This window comes from Dermochelys coriacea, chromosome 5, assembly GCF_009764565.3.
Source record: "Dermochelys coriacea isolate rDerCor1 chromosome 5, rDerCor1.pri.v4, whole genome shotgun sequence".
Classification (NCBI taxonomy): domain Eukaryota; kingdom Metazoa; phylum Chordata; order Testudines; family Dermochelyidae; genus Dermochelys; species Dermochelys coriacea.
The window spans coordinates 84,545,825-84,569,909 of record NC_050072.1 but is presented as its reverse complement, the minus strand read 5'-3'; the positions used below and the strand labels follow the sequence as shown (position 1 = coordinate 84,569,909).

Below are 24,085 nucleotides of genomic sequence, written 5' to 3'. Positions count from 1 at the left end.
ATCTGCTTTCTTCTGATTTCCCCCCGCCCCCGCAATCTAATTTTAATTTTAATAGCTTGTCCTGCTCAAATAAAAATTTACAAAACTAATGGGGAATCAGTTGTCTGCCATAGCTAATGTTAATTTTTAAAATAAGATTTCATATCAATTGAATGCCCTTTCTTTAGGAGTTCCTTAAGGTTTGCAATACAGAAACCTAACAACTTATTCTGTGATTTTTCAAGACTCTGATCCTTTCAAGTCTTAAAAAACCCCCACCAAAAACAAAACACTTGAGGCAAGATGTTTACGTGCAAGATGTTTTACCAATTAAAAAAAAGACACCTGGACACCACAATCATAATTTAGAATCAGTAGGGGGAGAGGGGAAGAATCACCTTCTCTCATGCAGAGCTGTAAATTCCCTATCAAGAAAGGATGAAAAAAAGCCAATCCTTTGCTCCCAAATATTAACAGCATATCACATATATGCACTATTTTGCTACTGTCAACCTTAACTTAGATTTTCTGACTTTGGTCAGTTTGTATTACACACAATGTGTTGTAAATGTATAAAGTATTTTTTATCCCCATATTCGTTTCCTATTAAAAAAAGAAGCAAAAAGTTAGGGTCTCTTCAGAAAACACAAGTTGTCAAATCCATGGGAAGAACAAGAGTGCCACAGACATAATGAATAGTCGAAAGATGTTTTAAGGTCTGAAATACGCCTTGTATTTCCACAAAGCTGTACTGATTTGGAGCCCAGTTTTGAAAGGGAACTTAAACCAGCTTTCAATTTTTGCAGCAACAAAACTGCACTCACAATTGGTGTCATATAGATATAAAATATGAGGTTGCTTCTAAAAAAAGAGAGTCATGCAGTTAAAGAGCAAATGTTCAAATATTGGCATATATTTTTAGAAATCACGGGGAAGACAATAAGTGGCAACATATGGAGCCATGAGAAGCAGTCTGAGGCCATTCTGTAATGTAGAATCACAAATGAAATATATAGCATGACAGATGTAAGTCATTAGGTATGTTCCATGATAGTGACCTGATGGTATAGAAGCACAATTCTAGAAATTAACAGATAGGCACTGTAGTCAGACATGTTACCATACAGCTTAAATTAATAGATAAAAAGGTTTCCTTGCAGCATATACTCTTAGTTTTAAGACAAAGTATACATCTGCTAGAACTTAATGAATACTTGCTAAATGCTAAACAATGAGATTTTCTTTTTAAAGTCTGTGCATCAATATATTAATGATATCAGCTAATTACATAATATGAAATCATTTTAATTTAAGATAGGTAAAGCATTCATGAACAGCCTCAAAAAGAAAGGAGGGGAGGGCAGGATGAGTAAGAGTTAATGTATTTTAAACCAGGAAACAGCCTTTGTATCACTGCCAATTCAAACTCTGAATCTCACCGACTCTGTCCAGACAACAATGCCTTGTATTAACTATACACACTTGACTTAGAGGCTGCTTTGCAAATCCCAAATTGATGTCTAATTTGAAGTTCTGTCAGTTACAACTCTTAGTTAATAAACCTAATCCGACTCAAGCAGCTGTCTAACCAAGGATGAATAATAAGAAATGCAAAAGAGCCAGTTCAGCACAGTTTTGTCAGAGAAAGGGACACTCAGTATGTGAAAGAAACAAAAGGTTGGCTGTGTTTTTCTTGCAAGCTTTGGTTAAGTGAAACAACATTTGCAAATCCACAGCATGCACAGAGTAGTAACATCCCACCCCGCCCCTGACCTTAACCTTTCCAGTGAAGCAGCTAAATTATGGAACCTTGCATAGAAGTGTTTCCCACCTCTAATCATTGCCATTCATCCATTTTTAAATAGGATACAAATTCATACTATTTAAAGACAATATTGCATAGGAATCTCATCCTATGCCTTGTCTGCTACTTCAAGAAAAGGCAAAAGAAACTTAAGAACAGAGAGTGATGGAATAATTTTACTATCGGGTTTAGGAAGAATTACATCCTCTCCCACTCATTAGCTAATGGTTGGCTTGTGCCCTGAAACACACACACACACACACACACACACACACACACACACTTACCCTCCTTATTTTAACATACAAGGTTAATGTGGACTTTCATTATCCTTATGAAGATCTAAACCTATTCTGAATTCTATTAAGCTCTTGGTATCTTGTGACACTGAATTTCAAAGTGCCTACTTGTGCACTGTGTAAAAAAGGATTTTTTGCTGTTTTAAATTTGCTGCCTTTCAATTTGCTTGTTTTTGTGTTATGAAAAGGAGGAAAAAGTCACACTCCTGTTTACCTTTCATTATTTTATATAGTTCTATTGTACTTTTCACTTCTGAAAACTTATTTCCATTCTTTTCAATCTTAGTTAAACTGTATAGATATGTATATATGGGGGAGAGAGAGAGAGAAATCAGAAGTAAATACCGTATTCCAAATGAAGGCATACTACTGATTTATATAATGGCATAATACAGTCTGCATTTTCTATATACATCCTCTTTCTCCCCCCTCCCCTGCTATTTTGGCAGTCACTGCACATTTTCTAAAGTGATTATTAATTTAAAATCCAGCAATATGCAAGAGTAGTTCAAATTATTCCTTCTAACGTGCTTTTACGTCGGTCCACCCTGGTTCCAAGCCCCCCACCAGCTAGCTCTAATGGGCTTCTCTTCCTGCAAGCAGTGGACAAAGCCTGCGGCTGCTGACATAAGGGAGCATTGCACAACTTTAAATGGAGTATGTTCCCTAATTGATCAGCAACATAACACGAAACAACGTTAACCGGGACAACTTTAAGTGAGGAGTTACTGTACAAGTTTTGCCATTATACAGTTGCTCAAACCCTTATCAAGAACGTAAGAAAGGCCATACTGGGTCAGACCAATGATCCATTTAGCCCAGTATCCCGTCTTCCATAAATGGCAGGTGCCAGATGCTTCAGACGGAATGAACAGAACAGGGCAATTTCAAGTAATCTATTGCCTGTCAACCAGTCCCAGCTTCCGGCAGTTAGGGACACCCAGAGCATGGGATTGTGTCCCTGACCATCTTGGCTAATAGCCATTGATGGCCCTATCCTTCATAAACTTATTAAATTCTTTTTTGAACCCATTTCTACTTTTGGCCTTCACAACATCCCTTGGCAATGAGTTCCACAGCTTGACTGTGTGTTGTGTGAAGTAGTACTTCCTTATGTTTGTTTTAAGCCTGCTGCCTATTAATATCATTGTGCGAGCCCAGGTTCTTGTGTTATCTGACGAGGTAAATAACATTCCCCTATTCACTTTCTCTGCACCATTCATGTTTCTATAGACTATCATATACTGTCCCCTCCACCCACCCCGGTCATCTCTCTTTTCTAAAGTGAAAAGTCCCAGTCTTTTTTTAAAAAAAGAATTTCATATGGAGGCGGTTCCATTCCCCTAATAATTTTTGTTGCCATTCTCTGAACTTTTCCCAATTCTATTATATATTTTTTTTGAGATTGGGCGACGAGAATTGCATGCAGTATTCAAGGTGTGGGTGTACAACGGATTTCTATAGTGACACCCATACACAACTTGAATACGGCTTGCAGCATGTGCGTGCGTGCGCGTGATTATATATATGCATGCCACTATTAAAAAAAAATCTCACACACACAGTTCCAAACATTGTTAGCTTTTTTGATAGTGATATTAAATACCAGTCCTAGTACAGAATCATGAGGCACCCCACTGTTAGCCATTTGTCAGATTGAAACTTGACCATGTTAATCCTACTCATTTTCAATTTTTCAGTTTATCTACATGACATTCAAATTTCTAGTATGTTCAGAGTGAATTTGAGTCTGCTATTGTTCCTCTAGCTACACTCATTAATTTCTTAAGAAAAAGGTTATACGCTATATATATGCTATTTATATGCTCCTATATTAATACCTAGAAATATAACTACAGAAGAATAGCACAGCTACATATCTGCTATGACCATTTTACCTCAGTTACAAGTTTCAATCATCAATTGTTTAGTGTCCCCCCCTTACGATTAGCTGTAAGAGAATTTAAGTTTATCAAGCAACTAGACATTGAGATCAAACAAACAGTTATTGGCACAGAAGCACAAATCAAAGAGACCAGACTGTTCTGGACTACTTACATCACCTTACAAGGAAAGTCTTAAGCATAAACTGACTATTTCTTTATCAGAACCATTAGAATTTTTTTTTTCTAGATTACAAAAACCAACCACTAAAAGGCTATCAGAAAGAATACAGATAAAGCAAATACTGTTGTGAAATAAAAAACAGAATATTGTAATTGCTTGACTACTGCTAAAAATCAGTTGTCATTAAAACTGGATTATAGATTACGGCAATAACTGACAGTATTTTAAGAAACTTTAATCTGATTTAGAAATTGAATTGGAACTATAGGAGCAGGTAGTTATTTATTCTGAAAATTAGTCAATTGACTATAAATACATAAAGTATCGAATCTAGAATATTTACTGCATCATCAAAAATCTGTTGCCAGAATAATTATATTAAACTCAATTATAGAGGGTATTATATTCATGATACCTTGTGATCTATAAAATGCTGAGCAAGTTGACAGTAATCAAGATCAAATAGTTTACCTTTGTAAAGCTTTGTGAATCCGTTTGCATTTCTCTCGTAAAATCTGAAAAATGTCTAGACAAAAAGAAAAAAGATCCTCGGTCTCTTGCTGTATATTTCTATAAATCCCAAATAAATGTTTAAAATATTAAAGTTTAATACTAAAGTTTGAGCCTCTTTACCTCTTCTTACAATGATCCTCACTCCTAAGGGAATACTATTTCCATCATGAAGTGGTGGAATGTGTTCTCTCCCCTTCCCCCCACTGCTATTCCAGTGGAGTAGTTTCTGTCTATAACTTTTTTGTGTGAGCCAATTAAAGGACATCACATGGAGAATCAAGAAACTATAGGCTGAAAGAATATAAATTGGAAAGTAGAGGGGACTACAACCTTTGATAACTATGTCCCCCTTTTTTCCTGAACTTACCTTGAAAATTATCAAATATGTTCTGATCAAATGGGAGGAGGGAAATCAGTAAGACATTTGTTTGTAGTGAACAATAACAGTTTTTAATAAGTGTTCAGTGGCTCCCTTCTCTGGCTGTTTCTGTCTCCACTTCTCTTTTTCACTGTGTGTGAAAAAGAAAGAGGGTAGGAAAGAGATATGATGGGAAGAGAGTGGGAAGGAAAGTTAAAGGGAGAATGAGTGAAAAGGACATAATGAATGTAAGATGCGGAAAGAGTCAGTGGAAAGTGAGCAGAGAGAATGAACGAATGAAAGGGAAAAGTAAATGAGGAAGTGCTGGACTAAGAGGGTGAGGGATGGAAGTGGGGGAAATTATGCCCACAGGCTATAATCTTGAGCTCCAACAGTTAATGTTCCCTCTGAACAAAATAACTTGTCACATTACAAAGTATTTGATTTTTCAGAATGAAATACCTGGATTCTCTTCCATGATATTGAGGGCCTCAATAGCAGCAGCAGCTAGTAGAGGAGGCAGAGAGGCTGAAAAGCAATAACCCTGACCTGACAATCGCTGAGAAAGAAAATGAAAAGTCAAACAAAGCTGAAAAGCTTTTATATCAGTTCTGCTTGTTCACAATAGTTCAGAAAAAAAAAATCTTTAAAGTCATTTGGTTTAAATTAAGGAAAAATCATAACTGAACAGTGGTTCTCTAACTCATCCACACAATCTTTTTGAAGAAGTGGTCTTCTAAATGGAACAAACTCTTATGTAAATCATTTATATCAAGATGCAGCTTACAAACAGAAGTCAAGTCACTGTCATTTCTTAGTAATTCAGTCTGCTATTCCATTTAAAAATAAGAGGTGGCATACCTGATGGTCAATAACAAAAGATCTTCCACAGCAAAATCCTCCAATAGAAGCCAGGGAATTCTCCATGTTTGCACTAATCAGATCTATATCATCAACCTGCCATTCAATTAGAGAATATTGTATGAGAGAGGAATGAGGTGGATGGAAGTGATACTTAATTAAATCAAGGTAATTTACAATATATAAACTACACTTCAAATTAAAATGTGTACTAGGGCAAAATATACCAGGCTACCTACCCCTCCCCCCAGTTTCAAATTAAAATGGAGACTGTTCAGCCATAACTGTGTTAAAATGACACAAACAAGGAGCTTTAAAACTATGTTTTTAAGGATCCATATATATTTCACTTAAATGTTTTCAGGTATTGCAATATATGCAGCATGTAAAAATAAAATTACGCATGTGTAGGCCCCAATCTAATGAAGTACTTTGGTACCTGATCTATTTTAAGCATGTGAGTTGTCCCAATTAAGTCAATGGGACTGAATGTGATTTAAATTACTCGTGGGGGGATTCTGCGTCGATGTGGAGGCGCAGAAGTCATATGGCCTGCATTTTTCTGTGCCCCCCGCGCAGAAAAATGCAAAATCTGCCAGGGGACACACGTCTCTTCCCTGGCAGCACATCTGTTCCAGCATGCCTGGAGCAGCCTTAGAGACAGGGGCTGGGCGGGAGGGGAAGGGAAGGGAAGGGGGGAGAGGAAGGAAGGCTGAGCACACATGTATGCCAGTGACTGTACTCCTAGGGGGATTCTGCTGGACTGAGCGCCCACAGCAGAAAATGGCCCACCCTCCCCTCTCCCCCCACATTTCCTGCTTTTCCCGGCAGAAAATGGCAGGGAAGCCTCGTGAGGGCGCACGACCACGTGTGCAGTTTTTTTGCGGGGGGGGGGGCTGTCCCCCAAACAGAGGTGAGGAATGGGGGTGGGCACACAGGGTTACGTGTCACTGCCCCCCTCGGAGGCAGTCTCTGGTCTTGCGCTCTGCTGACTCTGCAGCTGAACGCAGCCTTCTGGGTCCAGTTCTTCTTCCGTTCTGTGTTTTGGGAGCCTTCCTATTTTTTGTGGAACATGAGTTCCTATGGTGGGGTTGGGGGAAATGAGGGAGGTGGGTGAGGAGGTGGGTGGAAGAGGCAGTGGGGAAGAAAGGGGGGTGGAATGGGGCAGGGGGAGGGGAAGCAGAATCCCAGCAGGCAGGCAGTGTCCCCTCGGCAGCAGCTAGGGCTCCCCCATTAAGCAGGCCCATCGAACCCTCACCCTGAGGAGCCCTACCCCCCTACACCTGGATCTCTCAGACAAGTCCCCCACACCCAGACCCCTACCAGCTACACCTGCAGTCCCACTACCCAGACCCCCCGCCACTGAACCTCCACACCCAGACCCTCCCACCAAGCCCTATCAACTCCCCACCCGCTGAGCCCAACCACTATCACCTGAATCCCCTGCAGAGTCCTATTGCCCTTGCACCCAGAACCCCCCAACGAAGCCCTGTGCATCCAAATCTCACACTGAGCTGCCCAAACCCAGATTGCCCCACAAAGAAACCTCTCGCCCCACACCTGGATCCCTCCACACTAAGCCTCTCCACACTTGGATCCTGCTGGGCTAACCCTTCCTACTCATACCTGGTGCACCTGGCACAGAGGGGCAGGGCCCTGGGGTGTTTCTGGGGCAGGCCCAGCCCTTGCACTCTGTCAGGGTCAGGTGCAGCTTCACTCTCGAGTCCCTGTACTGGGGGAGGTAGGGGCTTCAGGGTGATCTCCCACCTCAATGCAGCCAGTGGTCTGTGCTCCCCACTGCCATGTTGGAGCCACTTTTATTTATTGACAAATAAAATTTGCAGAATTTTGAAATATTGGGCACACAATTTTTTATTTTTTGGTGCATAATTCCCTCAGGAGTATTTAAGTACATGCTTAACTGGAGTTGGTTTTAAATCCTAGAAATACCTAATTGTCCCATTAACTCATTGGTTGCAAACAAGTTCTCTTTTTGAGAGGTGTTCAATACAGCAATTAGAAAGAAATGGCCTTTAGCACAAAGAGCTTTAATTCTAAATAGACAAGACTGACAGACAAAGACCAGGGATGGGCAAAAGGTATTTTACAACAAGCCAAGCAATCAAATGATGCTTGGCAAACACCATGGTAGTCCCACTTGCACTGTGTTTCTTCAAATTGTTTTTTTATGTTGTTCCAAATATATTATGTGGGTTGAATGAGTTAGAGCAAATGAGCAGGAAACAAAGGCAGGAGAAGTGGAGAAGAGATGGGAGCACGGAAGGCAGAGAGTGCAATGTTGGGAGAGATCAGCAGAGAGGAGATACAATTTGACATTACTAATGTTCAGGAGGTTGCGAAAGTCGCTTCTGCTGAGAAACCACTGCCTCCAAATGTGCACTTTTCTTCCTTCCACAGCCAATGGCTGATGATGAGATGGGCCCCTTGTGGCCTCACTATACAGGTCATGCCAAACCAGTGTTCCCAAGCAAAGGGAACCCACTGAATTTGTGAGCACAATGAGCAGGGCTATGACTAGAACCTACCTATAGAAAGTTTGACTTCACATGCCAACCACCCTGTGCCCCACTGAAGGAGAGTAAGGAATGGGGCCACAGTACACAGAGAGGGACTTGTGACCTTCCCTACCAGAATATTTTTGTGTTAATGTAAAATTTTGAGTTTGTGGTGGTGTAGGTACAGGCAGTAAAAAAAAGTGCCTGGGCCAAATTTATAAACTGAATGGACTTAATTTATCTTGAAAAAATGGCAAGTATTTTTAGAGACTAAATTCAGTGAGCTGTCAAATAGAGAGAAGTTAATTATGCTTTCAGTGAAAAGCGGAATGCAACCTTAACTGTGAAGACACCTCCACAGTCCCTTCCACTTTAGCTTTAAGATACCCTCTTTCAAGTCCATATCTTGGTGTTCTGAAGTGTGCCATGCCCGAGTACAGGCTAAAACAGAGATATTGGTACCTAAACAAAGTAGGATACAAATGTCTTTGGAGAAGTTACAATAAGTTGTGCCCATCTGTAGCATGGTGATATATTTAATATTCATGCACTTTAAAAACATTCTTTCATGTAAGCAAGATTGATTTTTAAACAGCATTTCTTTCCCACTTAACATTTTGTTTAAGAGCAAAAATATTCTACTGCATTTAAAATTAAGACTCATCTCTATCACACATGCAGGCTCACATTACTAGGTAAACTGACGAGTCTGTTGCCACATGTGTATGAGCCGAGTATTGGACTAAAGACTCCCCAGTGCCAAATGTATTCCACCTCCAACCCCAAGTACAATGTCCTCGTAAGACAAAAATAGCATAACACATTCACTACTCCCCTCCATTCTAACAAGAGATATAAATAAACCAGTTTTTATTAAGACTTTTCCCTAAAAGTAGTTCACTCTTCAGAGAGCTTTGGGCAAAATTCAAATCCAAAGTGAAGGTTAATGGCAGATGATAAAAGGGGTCTTTTAAAGGGGAACAGTGCCAACTCCACTTACCCCCAATGCTGCTATTTAAAACTAAAAAAATTAAATGGTTGTATCTTCTATTAAACAAAAAGATCAGCATAGTATTTGTATAGACAGATTGTCTTAAAATTCCTACCATACACAGATGAACACTATTAAAATCTGTAGTACTGTCATTGCCAAAAATATACAAGAAAACTAGTATCAGAACTTGAACCAGGCTACAACTCTCTTGCCAACACAAAATAGTCGCAATGGAAGAAAAAAAGAGCCTGGCACTTACATTTATTCCAAAGTGTTCCGTAACACCTCGTCCATATTCTCCGAGGACTCCGAACGAAAGACTTTCCTCCAAAAAAATCCTCACTTTATATTTATATTTCAATTTTATCTGCAGATTTAATAGTACAAATGATACAAGACAGTCTGATATTACTGACATTTTGCAAAGAAATAAGTACAAGATACATGTACAAAAAAAAGATTGAAAATCACATGAAAGATCCTATAAAGTATCCTGAACAACATAAAACTGTTAATCCTACCATAATACTCAGCCACTGTGTGCATTTGAGTCCTACACACCAATACCACTGTTTAACACTTAAAATAAGTATAGGAAATCTAAAATGCCCATAGTCATTTATGAGACCTAACTTGGATTTTCTTTTTAAGAAACAGGCTATAAAATACTTTAAAATATTCACAGCATTCTCTCCATCTTCAGGAACAGTGTTGTACACAAAATCTATGTTTAATAGAGAAGGTTGTACTCCTTGAAGACAAGCGTACTATTTTCATTATTTAAGAGACCAACCTCAATTTTTAAACAAAACAAAAATGTGATTTTAGTCTAAACCTATCATGCAGGTATACTCTGTAAAAACAGATCATTGCTATATGATATGTATATTACAGAACTGAAAAATTCAGAACCTGATTATGAATACCTCAAAAATGTCAATTCCAACAATCTGCTTTGTAGCTAACACTTACTCTTAAGACTCAAACATGCAATATTAATAGTGTGTGTATTAACATACCACAGCTTAAACAAAACAAAACTGAAACCACTTACCAATTCTGGAAGAGGACAAATATCTCCAGTATTCATATATAGCCCTTCCACCAAAATAAACCTTCGAGTTACACAGGCCTTACGAGGATTCTTCAGAGAAAATGTATGTTTCAGTACATATGAATTGTTCAACAACAAAAAATACAAACTTCTATTAAGATAACTATTTGTTTTGAAAAAAAAACATATCCTAGTTGGAAGTTAGTATTTCAGCTCTTATAACCATATTAAGTGTCTTACAGTTGTCTGACTATTTGGCTTTATTATTTTCAAAGTTGCCATATTTAAGATTCTTTGCCTCTGTGTAACAAATCAGGGACTGAATACCACCGATTCAGCTAAACTGCATACTTACACTAAGGAAATAAAATTCAGGACTGTATATTTGAGACCAGGTTCCTACCACAGAGAGTAGAAATGCTCCCTTAGCTGTGAACAGCGTTCAGGGTGTACTTCCTCTTTGTCATGAAAAGATAAGTGGAAACAGTGCAGTTTAAAGACTTGCAGGCTTTTCAGCATAAGGTTACTGCAGTCAATTTCAACTCAACAGAATCCTGTTACAAGGGCCCTTTTATAAACATACCTCAAATATATTCTTATAGATTATGAGGCCAGAAGGAACCACTGTGATCATCTAGTCTGACCTCCTAGGACTTCCCTGAATTAGTTCCTGTTTGAACTCTTTCTTTTAGAAAGACATCAATTCTTGATTTACAAATTTCCAATGATGAAAGAATCTATCACAACGCTCAATAAATTGCTCCAATGGTAGATATATCCTCACAGTTAATAATATGCACCTTATGTTGAGATTGCATTTGTATACCTTTACCTGTTAGATTGAAGAGCCCTCTTATCAAAAGTTCTGTTCCCTATGTAGGTACAGTAAAAGCTGTGTTATCCGGCCCTGTACCAACTGAAAAGATCTATAAACCGGCATTTCTAATCTTCATAGAACGTCCGGTTTATAGTTCGGTTAGTGCGGGGCCAGCAGGCTCACTACTGGGGTCCATGTGGTTCCCCAGCTCCGTGTAGCTCCCAGGAAGCAAATACATGTCCCTGCTGCTCTTAGGCAGAGGAATGGCCACGAGGGGGATCAGGAGGGATTTCGGGGTGTTTGGGCACAGGAGGGACACTTACTTCGGGTGAGTCCCTGCAAGTGGCAACGTGTCCCAGCTGCTCCTAGGCGGACATGCAGCAGACAGCTCTGCATGCTGCCTCTGCTTACAGGCTCCGCCCCTGCAGCTCCCTTTGGCTGCGATTCCCAGCCGATGGGATTTGCGGAGCCAGCGCTTAGGGAGGGGGCAGCATTCAGAGCTGTCTGCTATGCCTCCGCCTAGGAGCAGCAGGGACAAGTCGCTGCTTGCAGGGGGCTGCCTGAGTTAAACGCTCCCTGGATCTGGCACCCCCCCATCTTCTCCTGTGCCTTAACCCCCTGCCCAGAGCACCCTCCCGCACTCAAACTCCCTCCCAGAGCCCATGCCCTGCACCTCTCCTGTGACCCAACCCCCACACCCCATCCCAGAGACTGTGCCCCGCACCCAAACTCCCTCCCTCTTAGTTAACTGGCATTTTTCACTTACCAGGACCCTCCATTTCCCCAACATGCCAGATTAAAATTTTTTTTTTATTATTAACTGTACTTATAGACCCATCAAGTTACCCCGTACATTTCTCTTCGATAAGCTAAACAGATCAAAACGCCCTGAGTCAAGCCCATAAGGCATGTTTTCCAATTCTTTAATCATTTTCCTGGCCCTTTTCTGAATCCTTTCCAATTTAATCGACATCCTTCTGGAAGTGTGTATATCAGAACCTGTCCTATCTCGGGGCCTCTCCTTTTGCCCCTCCACCTCCACGAACGTGATACAGTTCTGTGGTGACCTAGAATCCTATTTTCGACATCTCCGACTCAAAGAATATTTCCAACACACCTCTGACCAACATATTAACCCACAGAGACATTCCTACCAACACTACAAAAAAAAGGATTCTGGGTGAACTCCTCCTGAAGGTCTAAACAGCAGCCTGGACTTCTACATAGAGTGCTTCTGCCAACGTGCACGAGCTAAAATTGTGGAAAAGCAGCATCACTTGCCCCATAACCTCAGCCGTGCAGAACACAATGCCATCCACAGCCTAAGAAACAACTCTGACATCGTAATCAAAAAGGCTGACAAAGGAGGTGCTGTCGTCATCATGAATAGGTCGGAGTATGAACAAGAGGCTACTAGGCAGCTCTCCAACACCACTTTCTACAAGCCATTACCCTCTGATCCCACTGAGAGTTACCAAAAGAAACTACAGCATTTGCTCAAGAAACTCCCTGAAAAAGCACAAGAACAAATCCGCACAGACATACCCCTAGAACCCCGATCTGGGGTATTCTATCTGCTACCCAAGATCCATAAAGCTGGAAATCCTGGATGCCCCATCATCTCAGGCATTGGCACCCTGAAAGCAGGATTGTCTGGCTATGTAGACTCCCTCCTCAGGCTCTACGTTACCAGCACTCCCAGCTATCTTCGAGACACCACTGACTTCCTGAGGAAACTACAATCATTCGGTGATCTTCCTGAAAGAAACACTATTTCCTCTATTAACTAAACATGTAACCCCAAAAAAGGTAAAAAGACATTTTTTCATAAACCCATATTGATAATTAATTATATTACTCTCCTTTAATTCTTCAGGATTAAAGTCATCCTGTTTACCCTTTAATATTGGCACAACATTAACTTTCTTCCAGTCTTCTAGAATTTCATCAGTATTTCAAGACTTTTTTAAAAAAAAAAAAATAAAAAAAAAAATAAAACCCAACATCAACAGTCTAAAGCGCTCTTTGGCCAGTTCTTTTAAAACTCAGATGAAAGTTAACTGGACCTGCTGATTTAAAGAGGTCTAGCTTTTGCAGTTGCTGTTTAGTATCCTCCCAAGTTACTGCTTGAATGGAAGTATATCATCATCATATTTGGCTCCAATGGTAGTTTTTATAAAAGAGGGAGCATGTGAAGAGTACATGAGGAAAATCATCTCACCTCTTCTATAGTTCTGGCCTATAATTATTTATAAAGTGGGGCTGTTCTAACAATTTTGGTAGGGATTTACTTATAGTGGTTTAGAAACTGATAGTTAATCAGTGTCACCCCTAGGATGGGGCAGTTGCACAGATTTTAAAATAGAAGTGTATAGGTACAAAAAACTGCATTTAAAATCACAAGCCCTTAGTGACCACCTCCGTCACCTACTCTTGATAATACAATTATGGTAAGCGAACACAGCAGCCAAATCCATTTTAACTATATAAGCAAAATTAAGCATTCAGCAGAGATTTATATAAAACAAAGACTACGAGTACTGGATCTATTCAAATATACAACCTACTTAAGAAGGGCAAAAGACTACAAAGAAATTTTACCTTTTGATCTTCAATCTCTTGTTCTTTCAGAAGTCGCTCAAGGTCAGCCATATCATTATGTTTAAATAACTTAATGTTACTTCGAGAGGCCTGTAATCCTTTCTGAATAGCAAAGCAGGCAGCTTCATCTCTATAAACAGAGAATACGCTTTTATTTTGCACTTGGTTTGTTAATCACTTTTAAACAACAGCATAGGTCAATTACCTTTTTAGGCCTGCTTTGCTTTTAAACTGCCTTGTATACTTATACGTGTATAAATAAAATCTATGTTTTATTACACACAACTTTAAATAATTTAAAATTGGTTTCTAACACCTGTTATCCCCTGTGGCTATGTGGAGACATCTTTACACTTTAGTTGTGAAATGTACAATTTAGAGTTTCTCTCCAAAGCAAGGACCAGTGCACAGAAGTCATACTAAAGTATTTTCTGGTTTCCAAATTATACTGAACTGTTCATATGAAATCACTACAAATAGTAACTATTTCCATTGAGAAGCCATTTTACTGTCTCTGCATCTAGGATGACTATCAGGCTTTTTCTGTGGCTACCTATTTTTCATTGTGGCAGTTAAGGCCGGCATAATTACCAAGACCAACATTCCATAAATAAGGTTATTATACTCCTACAATTATCCCTTGGTTCAAGTCTGAGGATGTGCCTGACCTCTCTTACCAGTCTTAAGAGTACTCATACTCATTCTTCCTCTTTTATTTCACCCTATGGGGAGCATTTGTCCCAGTTTTCCAGGCCTGGTAAGCCATTTCTTCAGACTTAAAGATGAATATCTCCCCTCTGTTTTTTCCACCAAATGCATCCGATGAAATGAGCTGTAGCTCACAAAAGCTTATGCTCTAATAAATTTGTTAGTCTCTAAGGTGCCACAAGTACTCCTTTTCTTTTTGCGAATACAGACCAACACGGCTGCTACTCTGAAAGATGAATATGTAATTCTTCCAACTAAGTAACGCTTTTTGGTAATTTCTTAATTGGATATACCCAGAATTCCTTTTGAAGTTGGAAATCCCTCCTTCTGCACATACTGAACAATAGTAATTTAAATTTTCAAACATCAAGTTCATAACATGATGCTATGAATACCCCTTTTTTGTCAGTGATAAATACCGTGTGCTACTGAAGCAGAGACTCTTAGGGTACATTTATACTTAAGGCAGCATGCAAGGTACAGACACCACACTCCCAGGTAGCATGGGAGCAAACAGCAATGTAGATAGTGAGACACAGCGTAGGCAAGTAGGGTGCCCTACATGCCTGAAGCCTTAGGTCATATGACCTACACAGGCTCTCTACATGCCCAAGCAGTGCCTCTTCCTTGCCAGAGCCTTTCCTGGCTACAGCGAAAGGCTTTGGCAGCTCTGCCGCACGTAGCTACATGCTGCAGTGACAAAAAGGGATGCAGCCTGACTCACTGCAGCTACACATATGGTGCCCATACTTTATACACCACAGTAAGTATAGATTGTAGCCTTACTGCAAAAAGAATATGCATTAATTCAGCACATCAAGCTTAAAATATTCTGGCCATTCAATGCAGTGCATTTTAATTTGCCTTAATTTAAAATGTGAATACACAAACTTTTTTTATTAAAAAGTCAAGAGAAAAGTTAGGGAATGCAGCCTTAACCATGCGTCTACTGCTATTTATTGCATGGGTTTTTGTTCTCGCAGAATACAATCTAAGTTAAATACAGACTATTTTCTCATCACAAAGTGGGATACATTTCTTTGGAGGAAAGAGGGTAGGTCTGAAGCTTTTCTGTTTATCAGAAAACCTTTCTATTGTAGCTTTGTGGTTGCAGAAGCATTTTGCATGATAGGAGAGGCAAGATTTACTAACTCCCAAAGAAAGCATTCAGCTAGTAAGCATTTTTTCTTCATTAACTTTGAAGTGTTTTGTTTTGTTATTTTAGACATTTGATACCAATTTTGTCAACTGCTCTCCATACTATTGCAATAATTGCTTGTCAGATTGTCATCAACTCATTTTAATTGACAGCGTGAGTGAGGTAATTTGAAAGTAACCATAAGTTGTCAGCAGTATTTAATACAAAAACTTCCAAAGATTTCTATAAACTAGTTATTTTTCCCATAACAAGAACAAATGTTATCACTTACAAGCTTAGATTCTCTACACATCAACTTAATGCATTTTTAAGCATGCTAGAATCACAAAGATAGTACATTTGCGTCCTGACTTCTTATCAGATGCAGTTAGCTCTATAAACTAAAGATTCAAAATTTTTTGCAATGCATCAGGTTTAAAGATTTAGGTTTTCTAGACCATCTACAGATTTTTTCCTTTAAGCACCGTGTGCAAACTATTATGCATCAGGCATCACTGCTTCAAAGCAATGTTTAAAAAGCATACCCGAGTCTAAAGCACGGTTTTAAAATAGTTTACCTAGTAAATGGGTTTTTTCTAAAGTTGAGTACGTTTTCGGTGGAAATTAAGATAGGCAATTAGGCATGGAACTGGTTACTTTTAAAAAGCATGTCAGTCGATTTTTAGAGTAGAACTAGATGTTCAAAGTTAAAATTGAAGTAAGCTGATTTTGTTTTAGAAGATAAAGACTGCAAATTCCTTGAGGTAATATACTCTTCCTATTTCTCTGTAAAACATCACATGCCACAATGGTGATCTGTAAATAATTTTGTAAGTTTCTATCAGAAGTGTAGTTTGTGGTACAACCCTCTTTTTTTTTTGTAAAGAGGAAAGTAAGTGATTGCCAGAATGCAATATAGGTAAGTGTAGCTTGAAATGTCACAGGGTAACCAGAAGGCAGCAGAAATATTTCTGAAAATGATTTTTATTTAATATTCAAGTTTCTTCGGAATGAGTTCAGTACCTCACAGAAGCTTGCCTTCAAGCTGCACCATTCAATCTTGCTTTTGATTAAAGTTCTTGCTCTGTCACAGTATTAATTCTTTCAAAGAGAATATTAGTCTTATGATATTTTTGGCATGACAGAGCATCTGAATAACTAAGTATAAAGTGACCTATAGCCCCACTATCTCAGAAAGCATGTACCCAAGTTCTCACCTTCCATAGACATTTCAGGATTTAGACTGGCATGAGTGTTGTCAAATTTAATTTGTCAATCTAGGCTGGCCCTTCTAACAGTTATGAAGGCATCAGTGCCCTGCAGGCAAGACAGAAAAACCTGCCCATCTCAAATGAGCTACCAACGACGCTGCACAATGGCCGATAGAGGAAAATTAACCACTGCACCCTTGCTATTCCTTGCATACATGGGGACTTGTTTTCCCTTTTTAGGTGGCAATCACTGCCAAAATCTGATTTTCTTGGGTAACAGCAACAACTGAAAGCTAACACATTTGGTCTGAAGAACAAATCAGAAGAGATAGGAGTTTTAGGCCCACTGATCAGTTTACATGTTAAATATTGTTACACAAGCAAGGTTAAATTACTCTACAAAGTGGTTTTATTAAAGTTTTCCTTTTATTCTTATGACATTTAAACTTTTTCATTTTAGTCCTGTCTGACTTTCAACCTACTGATCAAGCTTAAACAATTTAATGACAACTTCTATTCATTGTAGACATTCAACTTTAGAAATATGTCCCAGATTCTCCTCTCTGTTCAGGCTGCTTTGCAGTGTGCAGCTGACAAGAAGTGGCTCTCCTGCAGTTGGCTATGCTATATTTAGAATCATCCCTGTGGGGCACAAGACTGTCTAGTGGCACAGAGTTGGTTTAGGACTTCCCCACCATGACCCACTGAGTTCACCAGTACGTGATGCAAGTTAAAGTGAATTTCAAAATATTCTAATTTAATCCAGGGGAATTGCCTAATACACAGCCAGCACAAATAGCCATCTTTGCACCCCTCCTTCTAAACTGCACTGTACGCTCGTCAGGCACAATTGAACATTAAATGTACAAATTACGGGGAGATGCAGTTATCTGGCTAGAGAATACCAGACTTTTGAACACACACAATCAAGGAGTTCAAGATCTGAGTAATATTCCCCCCTCCCGCTACCCCCCCAACAGAAATTTTACTCTGGGATCTCTGCAAGGTAAGTGTTACTTACACAAACACTATGTCCCCTCGCTTTGAATATGCCGGAATAGCACTGGCAATTGTGGCAAATCCATACGAGTATATAATAGATTCCTCTGTCCTCATAAATTTTGCTAGTCGATCTTCCAATTCCAAGTGTACATCTGAGGGGAAAAAAAAATTAAAATTCTTAGACAGTTAAATTGTTCTGCTTTTGTCGCAGAATGGCATAACAGTTTGTACTCAGAAATGTAACAGCCATGTACAGAAACAGGAATTTGCTAAGGAAAAGTTCAATTGTTTACTTGTAGTAACAGTGTCACTGTAAATGAATCACAGAACACCAGAGCTGATGAATCCATCCCTGATGGGCACTGAGTGGTGTTTGTCAAATTCAAGCATCAAAAGTTCTAATAGTTGTCATACCATATACTGAAATATTTGTAAGTGTTATATATTTGTAGAGCTAATATGTTTGTGTACTCAGAATAGCAATAGTAAATTTCCTTACACTTAGACTGTAGACACCTTGGGGCACGGATTGCCTTTTTCTTCTGTTTGTACAGCGCCTAGCACAATGAGGCCTTGATCCATGACTGGGGTTTCTAGCTGCTACTGCAGTGCAAACAGTAATAAGTAACGCAATTTCCAGCAATTAACTTAATCCTGGCTAGCTGAACTTCTGTTCATCCTAACTCAGAAAATCAACACAACCCAATATAATTGCCCAACACTGCACTGAAGCTTATGCTTTATTGCTTTGTTTTTACATGAACAGAGAAGAAGTGAAAAAAGGTAGCCCATTCAGTAGTCTACAAACATTCTACTGCCCCAAGACTGATGTGTCTGTTATGGCATCAATGTTAAAGATGCAGGTTTTCATATTTAAGAAAAAAAAAAAGAAAAAACAAACAAACAGGAATTGCAGCAAGATCCTGGATTTGACCCATGATCTCCACATCATGTGAATCACAAATATATACCACTCCCCAGAAGTGTACTTCTACTAGAAGTATATGTACATATTACTCTTTGCATACAATAGGTCTTCCCCCTATAACCCTCATCCACGTGATCTGGAGTCATTTTATCCAGTCCTTTCAATACTTTAGAAACTGGAAGCCTACCACACCTCAATTTGCCTAGAGTATCACTGGTGCAAATAACTGGCTTTTAGTCTAAAATTCAAATTTTAACCACATACCCTTTAAAAAAAAAAAAGTTATTTCTGGCACTTAGAACGTATACTTATCAACATCTTCCAAATGGAGACAGCTGGAGTACCTCCCTAATGTAAGGGGACTGTTGTCCCCTTACTAAGGCTCAATGAGGGTGTTTTGGTTGGCTAGCTCCCAGTACCAAAAGAAAGGGGAAAAGTCGATGGAAAATCAGGACCCTGAGACTAACAGTCCCCAGGAACTGTGGGGAGAAGCCAATGCTCCTGGTCAGTCTGACTGACAAGGCGGGCAGGCTAATCAGGAAGTCAGGAGGCCGGGTGGGTCCTGTCCTCCGTGTGAGCTGGAATTGGCAGGGTCAAACAGAGAGCAGAGGCCCAAGCTGAGCCTTGCCAGCCAGCGGGGCCAGAGATACAGCCCAGAGAGAGCAGATCCTGTGCTGGGAGCAGAGCTGCAGCCACAGAGCCAGAGAAGCAGTCCAGGGAGCTGGAGAAGAGCAGCAGAATCAGTGCGGAGGAAGAGTGGAGCTGGGGCTGGAGCCAGGTGTGGTGAGCAACTGGGGCCAGCCAAGGGGGGACCCTGGGCAAAGGGCCCAGCACAGAAAGACACCCCCAGCCAACGGGTCCTTGCAGGCCAGACTGGGAAAGGGATTTTAACCTGATGGGGGGCTGACACTGGGAAGAAGGGTCCCACCACCCAAAGCCCGGAGGTCTGTGGCCACCACCAGAGCAAGTGTACAACCCACAGCATCCCTGCAGCACAGCCAGGGCCTGAGAAGGAGGCCTGGGACCTACAAGGAACAGACTGAACTGCCCTGACATTCCAGAGACACTGTTTATGACATTCTCTGCCACAGAGCGGGGTGATGTGTTTTCCTTTAATCTTTCCCATTTGTCCTTATTCTTTTTTTAATTAATTGTTGATTAAATAATTTGCATTTGCTTTAAATTGTATGCAATATCAGTGGGTCAGGGAAGTGCCCAGTGCAGAGAGAGTACTCTGGAGTGGGGACACCCTAGCCCCTGTCCTAGGTGACTGCAGCAGGGTTGGGTGTCAAGCCTCCCAGGAATCCTGGGCCCAGCCTTGTTGGGGTTACAAGGACTCTTCCAGACAGGAGAGTGGAAGGAGAGTCCTCAAGGGCAGGGAGGCCACTCGGTAAAGGAAGTAGAAGCGAGGACTCTGATCCTTTCGCTAGCCAACCTCACCGGGGTAGTGCAGAAGCCAAGAAAGTGGCATGGGGCCCTGGGCTGTTGCCCTGCTTTCTACACCCTAATGCTGGTCCTGGCTTTTATATGCAGAAAAACAGTTGTTGTGGCACATGTGGGCTGAGGAGTTTTTAATAGCATGTTGGTGGGGGCCTCAGAAAGAGAAAGATTGAAAACCCCTGGTCTAGAGGGAAAAAAAAAAGGAAGCTTTCTAGAGAGGTGTACGTGGATAACTTAAGCCTTTCAATAAAAATACTTGATCTGAAAGCTCAGAACATCAGGCAGCTATCTGGGGAATGAGGGCGAGAAGAGGACATCTGTAGATTTACTGAGCTTTAACTGATAGATACAGACACCACACACACAGTGAGGGGCTCTATATACAGAAAGCATTGTTGTTTGCAGCAACCAGGAAGTGAATACAAATCAGTTTCTCATTAAAAATGTAATACTTGACAACAATGATAAGTTACGAAAGTGTTACCAACATGTAAGAGTCCAAACACTCAGGTCTGCTAAAGGTAGGTAGTGAGACTATTGCAATGAGTAAGAAATCTGTAACATCCAAAGTATACATAGCACCAAAAAAAGAGAATGAATTTTATGTAATAAGAACAGAATATGGCTTAACACAAAAAGTAAGACCAGCAGGACTCTATTCATGATCCTGAAAAGCTCAAGTCCAGAGAAAGGCAGGAACCTAGTCTGGGACCTAGCCAGAAAGTTGACTGTCCAGATGAAGCTGAAATTGAACAGTCGTTGACTTCTCAATTACCTTGCCTAGGTCTGAGATTGGGTGATAATGTGAAGGTATATCACGTACAAGCATTAATAGTGAAGGGACATCACAAATATATACCACTTTCCTTGAGAAACCAGGAAAGTCAGATCCCTAAAGAACCCAAAAGATCAGACAGTGACCAAATCAAATGCAAAAATATATGGCCATCAGTTAGAAGCCCATGATTCTCATATTGAAGAGGACTAGAAACACCAGCTTGGAGCCTCTCATTCACAAAACAACCCAGCCTGTCTCCACAATCCATTTGAAGAAATGGTTAAAAAAGGTGAGAGAGACTGAAGCAGACACTTAACTAACCAAGAGTTAGTCTGGCCTCAGCCAAAAAACAAATAAATACAAAGAACATTAGCCCTGGTCTACACTAGGAGTTGGAGATCGAATTTAGCAGCGTTAAATCGATTTAACCCTGCACCCGTCCACATGAAGACTTTTCTGACTTAAAGGGCTCTTAAAATCAATTTCTTTACTCCATCCCCGACAAGGGGATTAGTGCTGAAATCGGCCTTGCTGGGTCGAATTTGGGGTAGCGTAGATGCAATTCGACAGTATTTGCCTCCGGGAGCTGTCCCAAAGTGCTTCACTGTGACTGCTCTGCACAGCACTCTCAACTCAGATGCACTGGCCAGGTAGAAAGGAAAAGGCCCGTGAACTTTTGAATCTCATTTCCTGTTTGGCCAGTGTGGCAAGCTGCAGGTGAGAGCAGAGCTCATCAGCAGAGGTGACCATGATGGAGTCCCAGAATCGCAAAAGAGCTCCAGCATGGACAGAATGGGAGGTACGGGATCCGACTGCTGTATGGGAAGAGGAATCCATGCTAGCAGAACTCTGTTCCAGTTTTCAAAATGCCAAAACCTTGGTCAAAATCTCCCAGGGCATGAAGGACAGAGGCCATAACAGGGACCTGAAGCAGTGCCACATGAAACTTAAGGAGCTGAGGCAAGCCTATCAGAAAACCAGAGAGGCGAACGGCCGCTCCGGGTCAGAGCCCCAAACATGCCACTTCTATGATGAGCTGCATGCCATTTTAGGGGGTTCAGTCACCATACCCCAACTGTGTGCTTTGACTCCATCAATGGAGAGGGAGGCAACACAGAACCAGGTTTGGGGACGAGGAAGACGATGATGATGATGAGATTGTAGATAGCTCTCAGCAAGCAAGCGGAGAAACTGGTTCTCTCAACAGCCAGGAACTGTTTCTCACCCTGGATCTGGACGCAGTACTGGCTGTAGAATGACTGTGGCTACTAGGGTACAAAATGTGAGCAAGGCCAAACAGCAAAAATTAAGATGTTTATATACCAATGCGAGAAGCCTAGGTAACAAAATGGAGGAACTAGAGCTACTGGTGCAGGAAGTGAAACCAGATATTATAGGGATAACAGAAACATGGTGGAATAGTAGTCATGACTGGACTACAGGTATTGAAGGGTATGTGCTGTTTAGGAAAGACAGAAACAAAGGTAAAGGTGGTGGAGTAGCATTGTATATCAATGATGAGGTAGAATGTAAAGAAATAAGAAGCGATGCAATGGATAAGACAGAGTCCATCTGCACAAATATTACATTGGTGAAGATAACTAGTAAAGCCTCTCCTACGATAGTGCTTGGGGTGTGCTATAGACCTCCGGGATCTAATTTGGATATGGATAGAGCCCTTTTTAATGTCTTTAATAAAGTAAATACTGATGGAAACTGCGTGATCATGGGAGACTAACTTCCCAGATATAGACTGGAGGATCAGTGCTAGTAATAATAGGGCTCAGATTTTCCTAGATGCGATAGCTGATGGATTCCTTCATCAAGTAGTTGCTGAACCGACTAGAGGGGATGCCATTTTAGATTTAATTTTGGTGAGTAGCGAGGACCTCATAGAAGAAATGGTTGTAGGGGACAATCTTGGCTCAAGTGATCATGAGCTAATTCAGTTCAAACTAAATGGAAGGATTAACAAAAATAAATCTGCAACTAGGGTTTTTGATTTCAAAAGGGCTGACTTTCAAAAATTAAGGCAATTGGTTAGGGAAGTGGATTGGACTGAAGAACTTATGGATCTAGAGGTAGAGGAGGCCTGGGATTACTTTAAATCAAAGCTGCAGAAGCTATCGGAAGCCTGTATCCCAAGAAAGGGGAAAAAATTCATAGGAAGGAGTTGTAGACCAAGCTGGATGAGCAAGCATCTTAGAGAGGTGATTATGAAGAAGCAGAAAGCATACAGGGAGTGGAAGATGGGAGGGATCAGCAAGGAAAGCTACCTAATTGAGGTCAGAACATGTAGGGATAAAGTGAGACAAGCTAAAAGTCGAGTAGAGTTGGACCTTGCAAAGGGAATTAAAACCAATAGTAAAAGGTTCTATAGCCATATAAATAAGAAGAAAACTAAGAAGGAAGAAGAAGTGGGGCCGCTAAACACTGAGGATGAAGTGGAGGCTAAAGATAATCTAGGCATGGCCCAATATCTAAACAAATACTTTGCCTCAGTCTTTAATAAGGCTAAAGAGGATCTTAGGGATAATGGTAGCATGACAAATGGGAATGAGGATATGGAGGTAGATATTACCATATCTCACGTAGAAGCAAAACTCAAACAGCTTAATGGGACTAAATCGGGGGGCCCAGATAATCTTCATCCAAGAATATTAAAGGAATTGGCACCTGAAATTGCAAGCCCATTAGCAAGAATTGTTAATGAATCTGTAAACTCAGGAGTAGTACTGAATGATTGGAGAATTGCTAATATAGTTCCTATTTTTAAGAAAGGAAAAAGTAGTGATCCGAGTAACTACAGGCCTGTTAGTTTGACATCTGTAGTATGCAAGGTACTGGAAAAAATTTTGAAGGAGAAATTAGTTAAGGACATTGAAGTCAATGGTAAATGGGACAAAATACAACATGGTTTTACAAAAGGTAGATCGTGCCAAACCAACTTAATCTCCTTTTTTGAAAAAGTAACAGATTTTTTAGATAAAGGAAATGCAGTGGATCTAATTTACCTA

General features: G+C 40.4%; 1 protein-coding gene across 3 annotated transcripts in view; it reads right to left on the bottom strand.

Annotated features, from left to right (window-relative positions):
- The window catches only part of SPTLC1 (serine palmitoyltransferase long chain base subunit 1), a 54,387-nt gene that overhangs the window by 5,744 nt on the left and 24,558 nt on the right, over window positions 1-24,085 (bottom strand). For all 3 annotated transcript variants that reach the window (XM_038402460.2, XM_043514598.1, XM_043514599.1), the window contains 7 exons: window positions 17,942-18,074; window positions 13,864-13,993; window positions 10,446-10,535; window positions 9,651-9,758; window positions 5,882-5,977; window positions 5,483-5,579; window positions 4,621-4,675 (listed from right to left, as the gene is read on the bottom strand). In XM_038402460.2, the coding sequence (XP_038258388.1) occupies window positions 4,621-4,675; window positions 5,483-5,579; window positions 5,882-5,977; window positions 9,651-9,758; window positions 10,446-10,535; window positions 13,864-13,993; window positions 17,942-18,074 (709 nt within the window). The remainder of the gene's footprint in view (window positions 1-4,620; window positions 4,676-5,482; window positions 5,580-5,881; window positions 5,978-9,650; window positions 9,759-10,445; window positions 10,536-13,863; window positions 13,994-17,941; window positions 18,075-24,085) is intronic.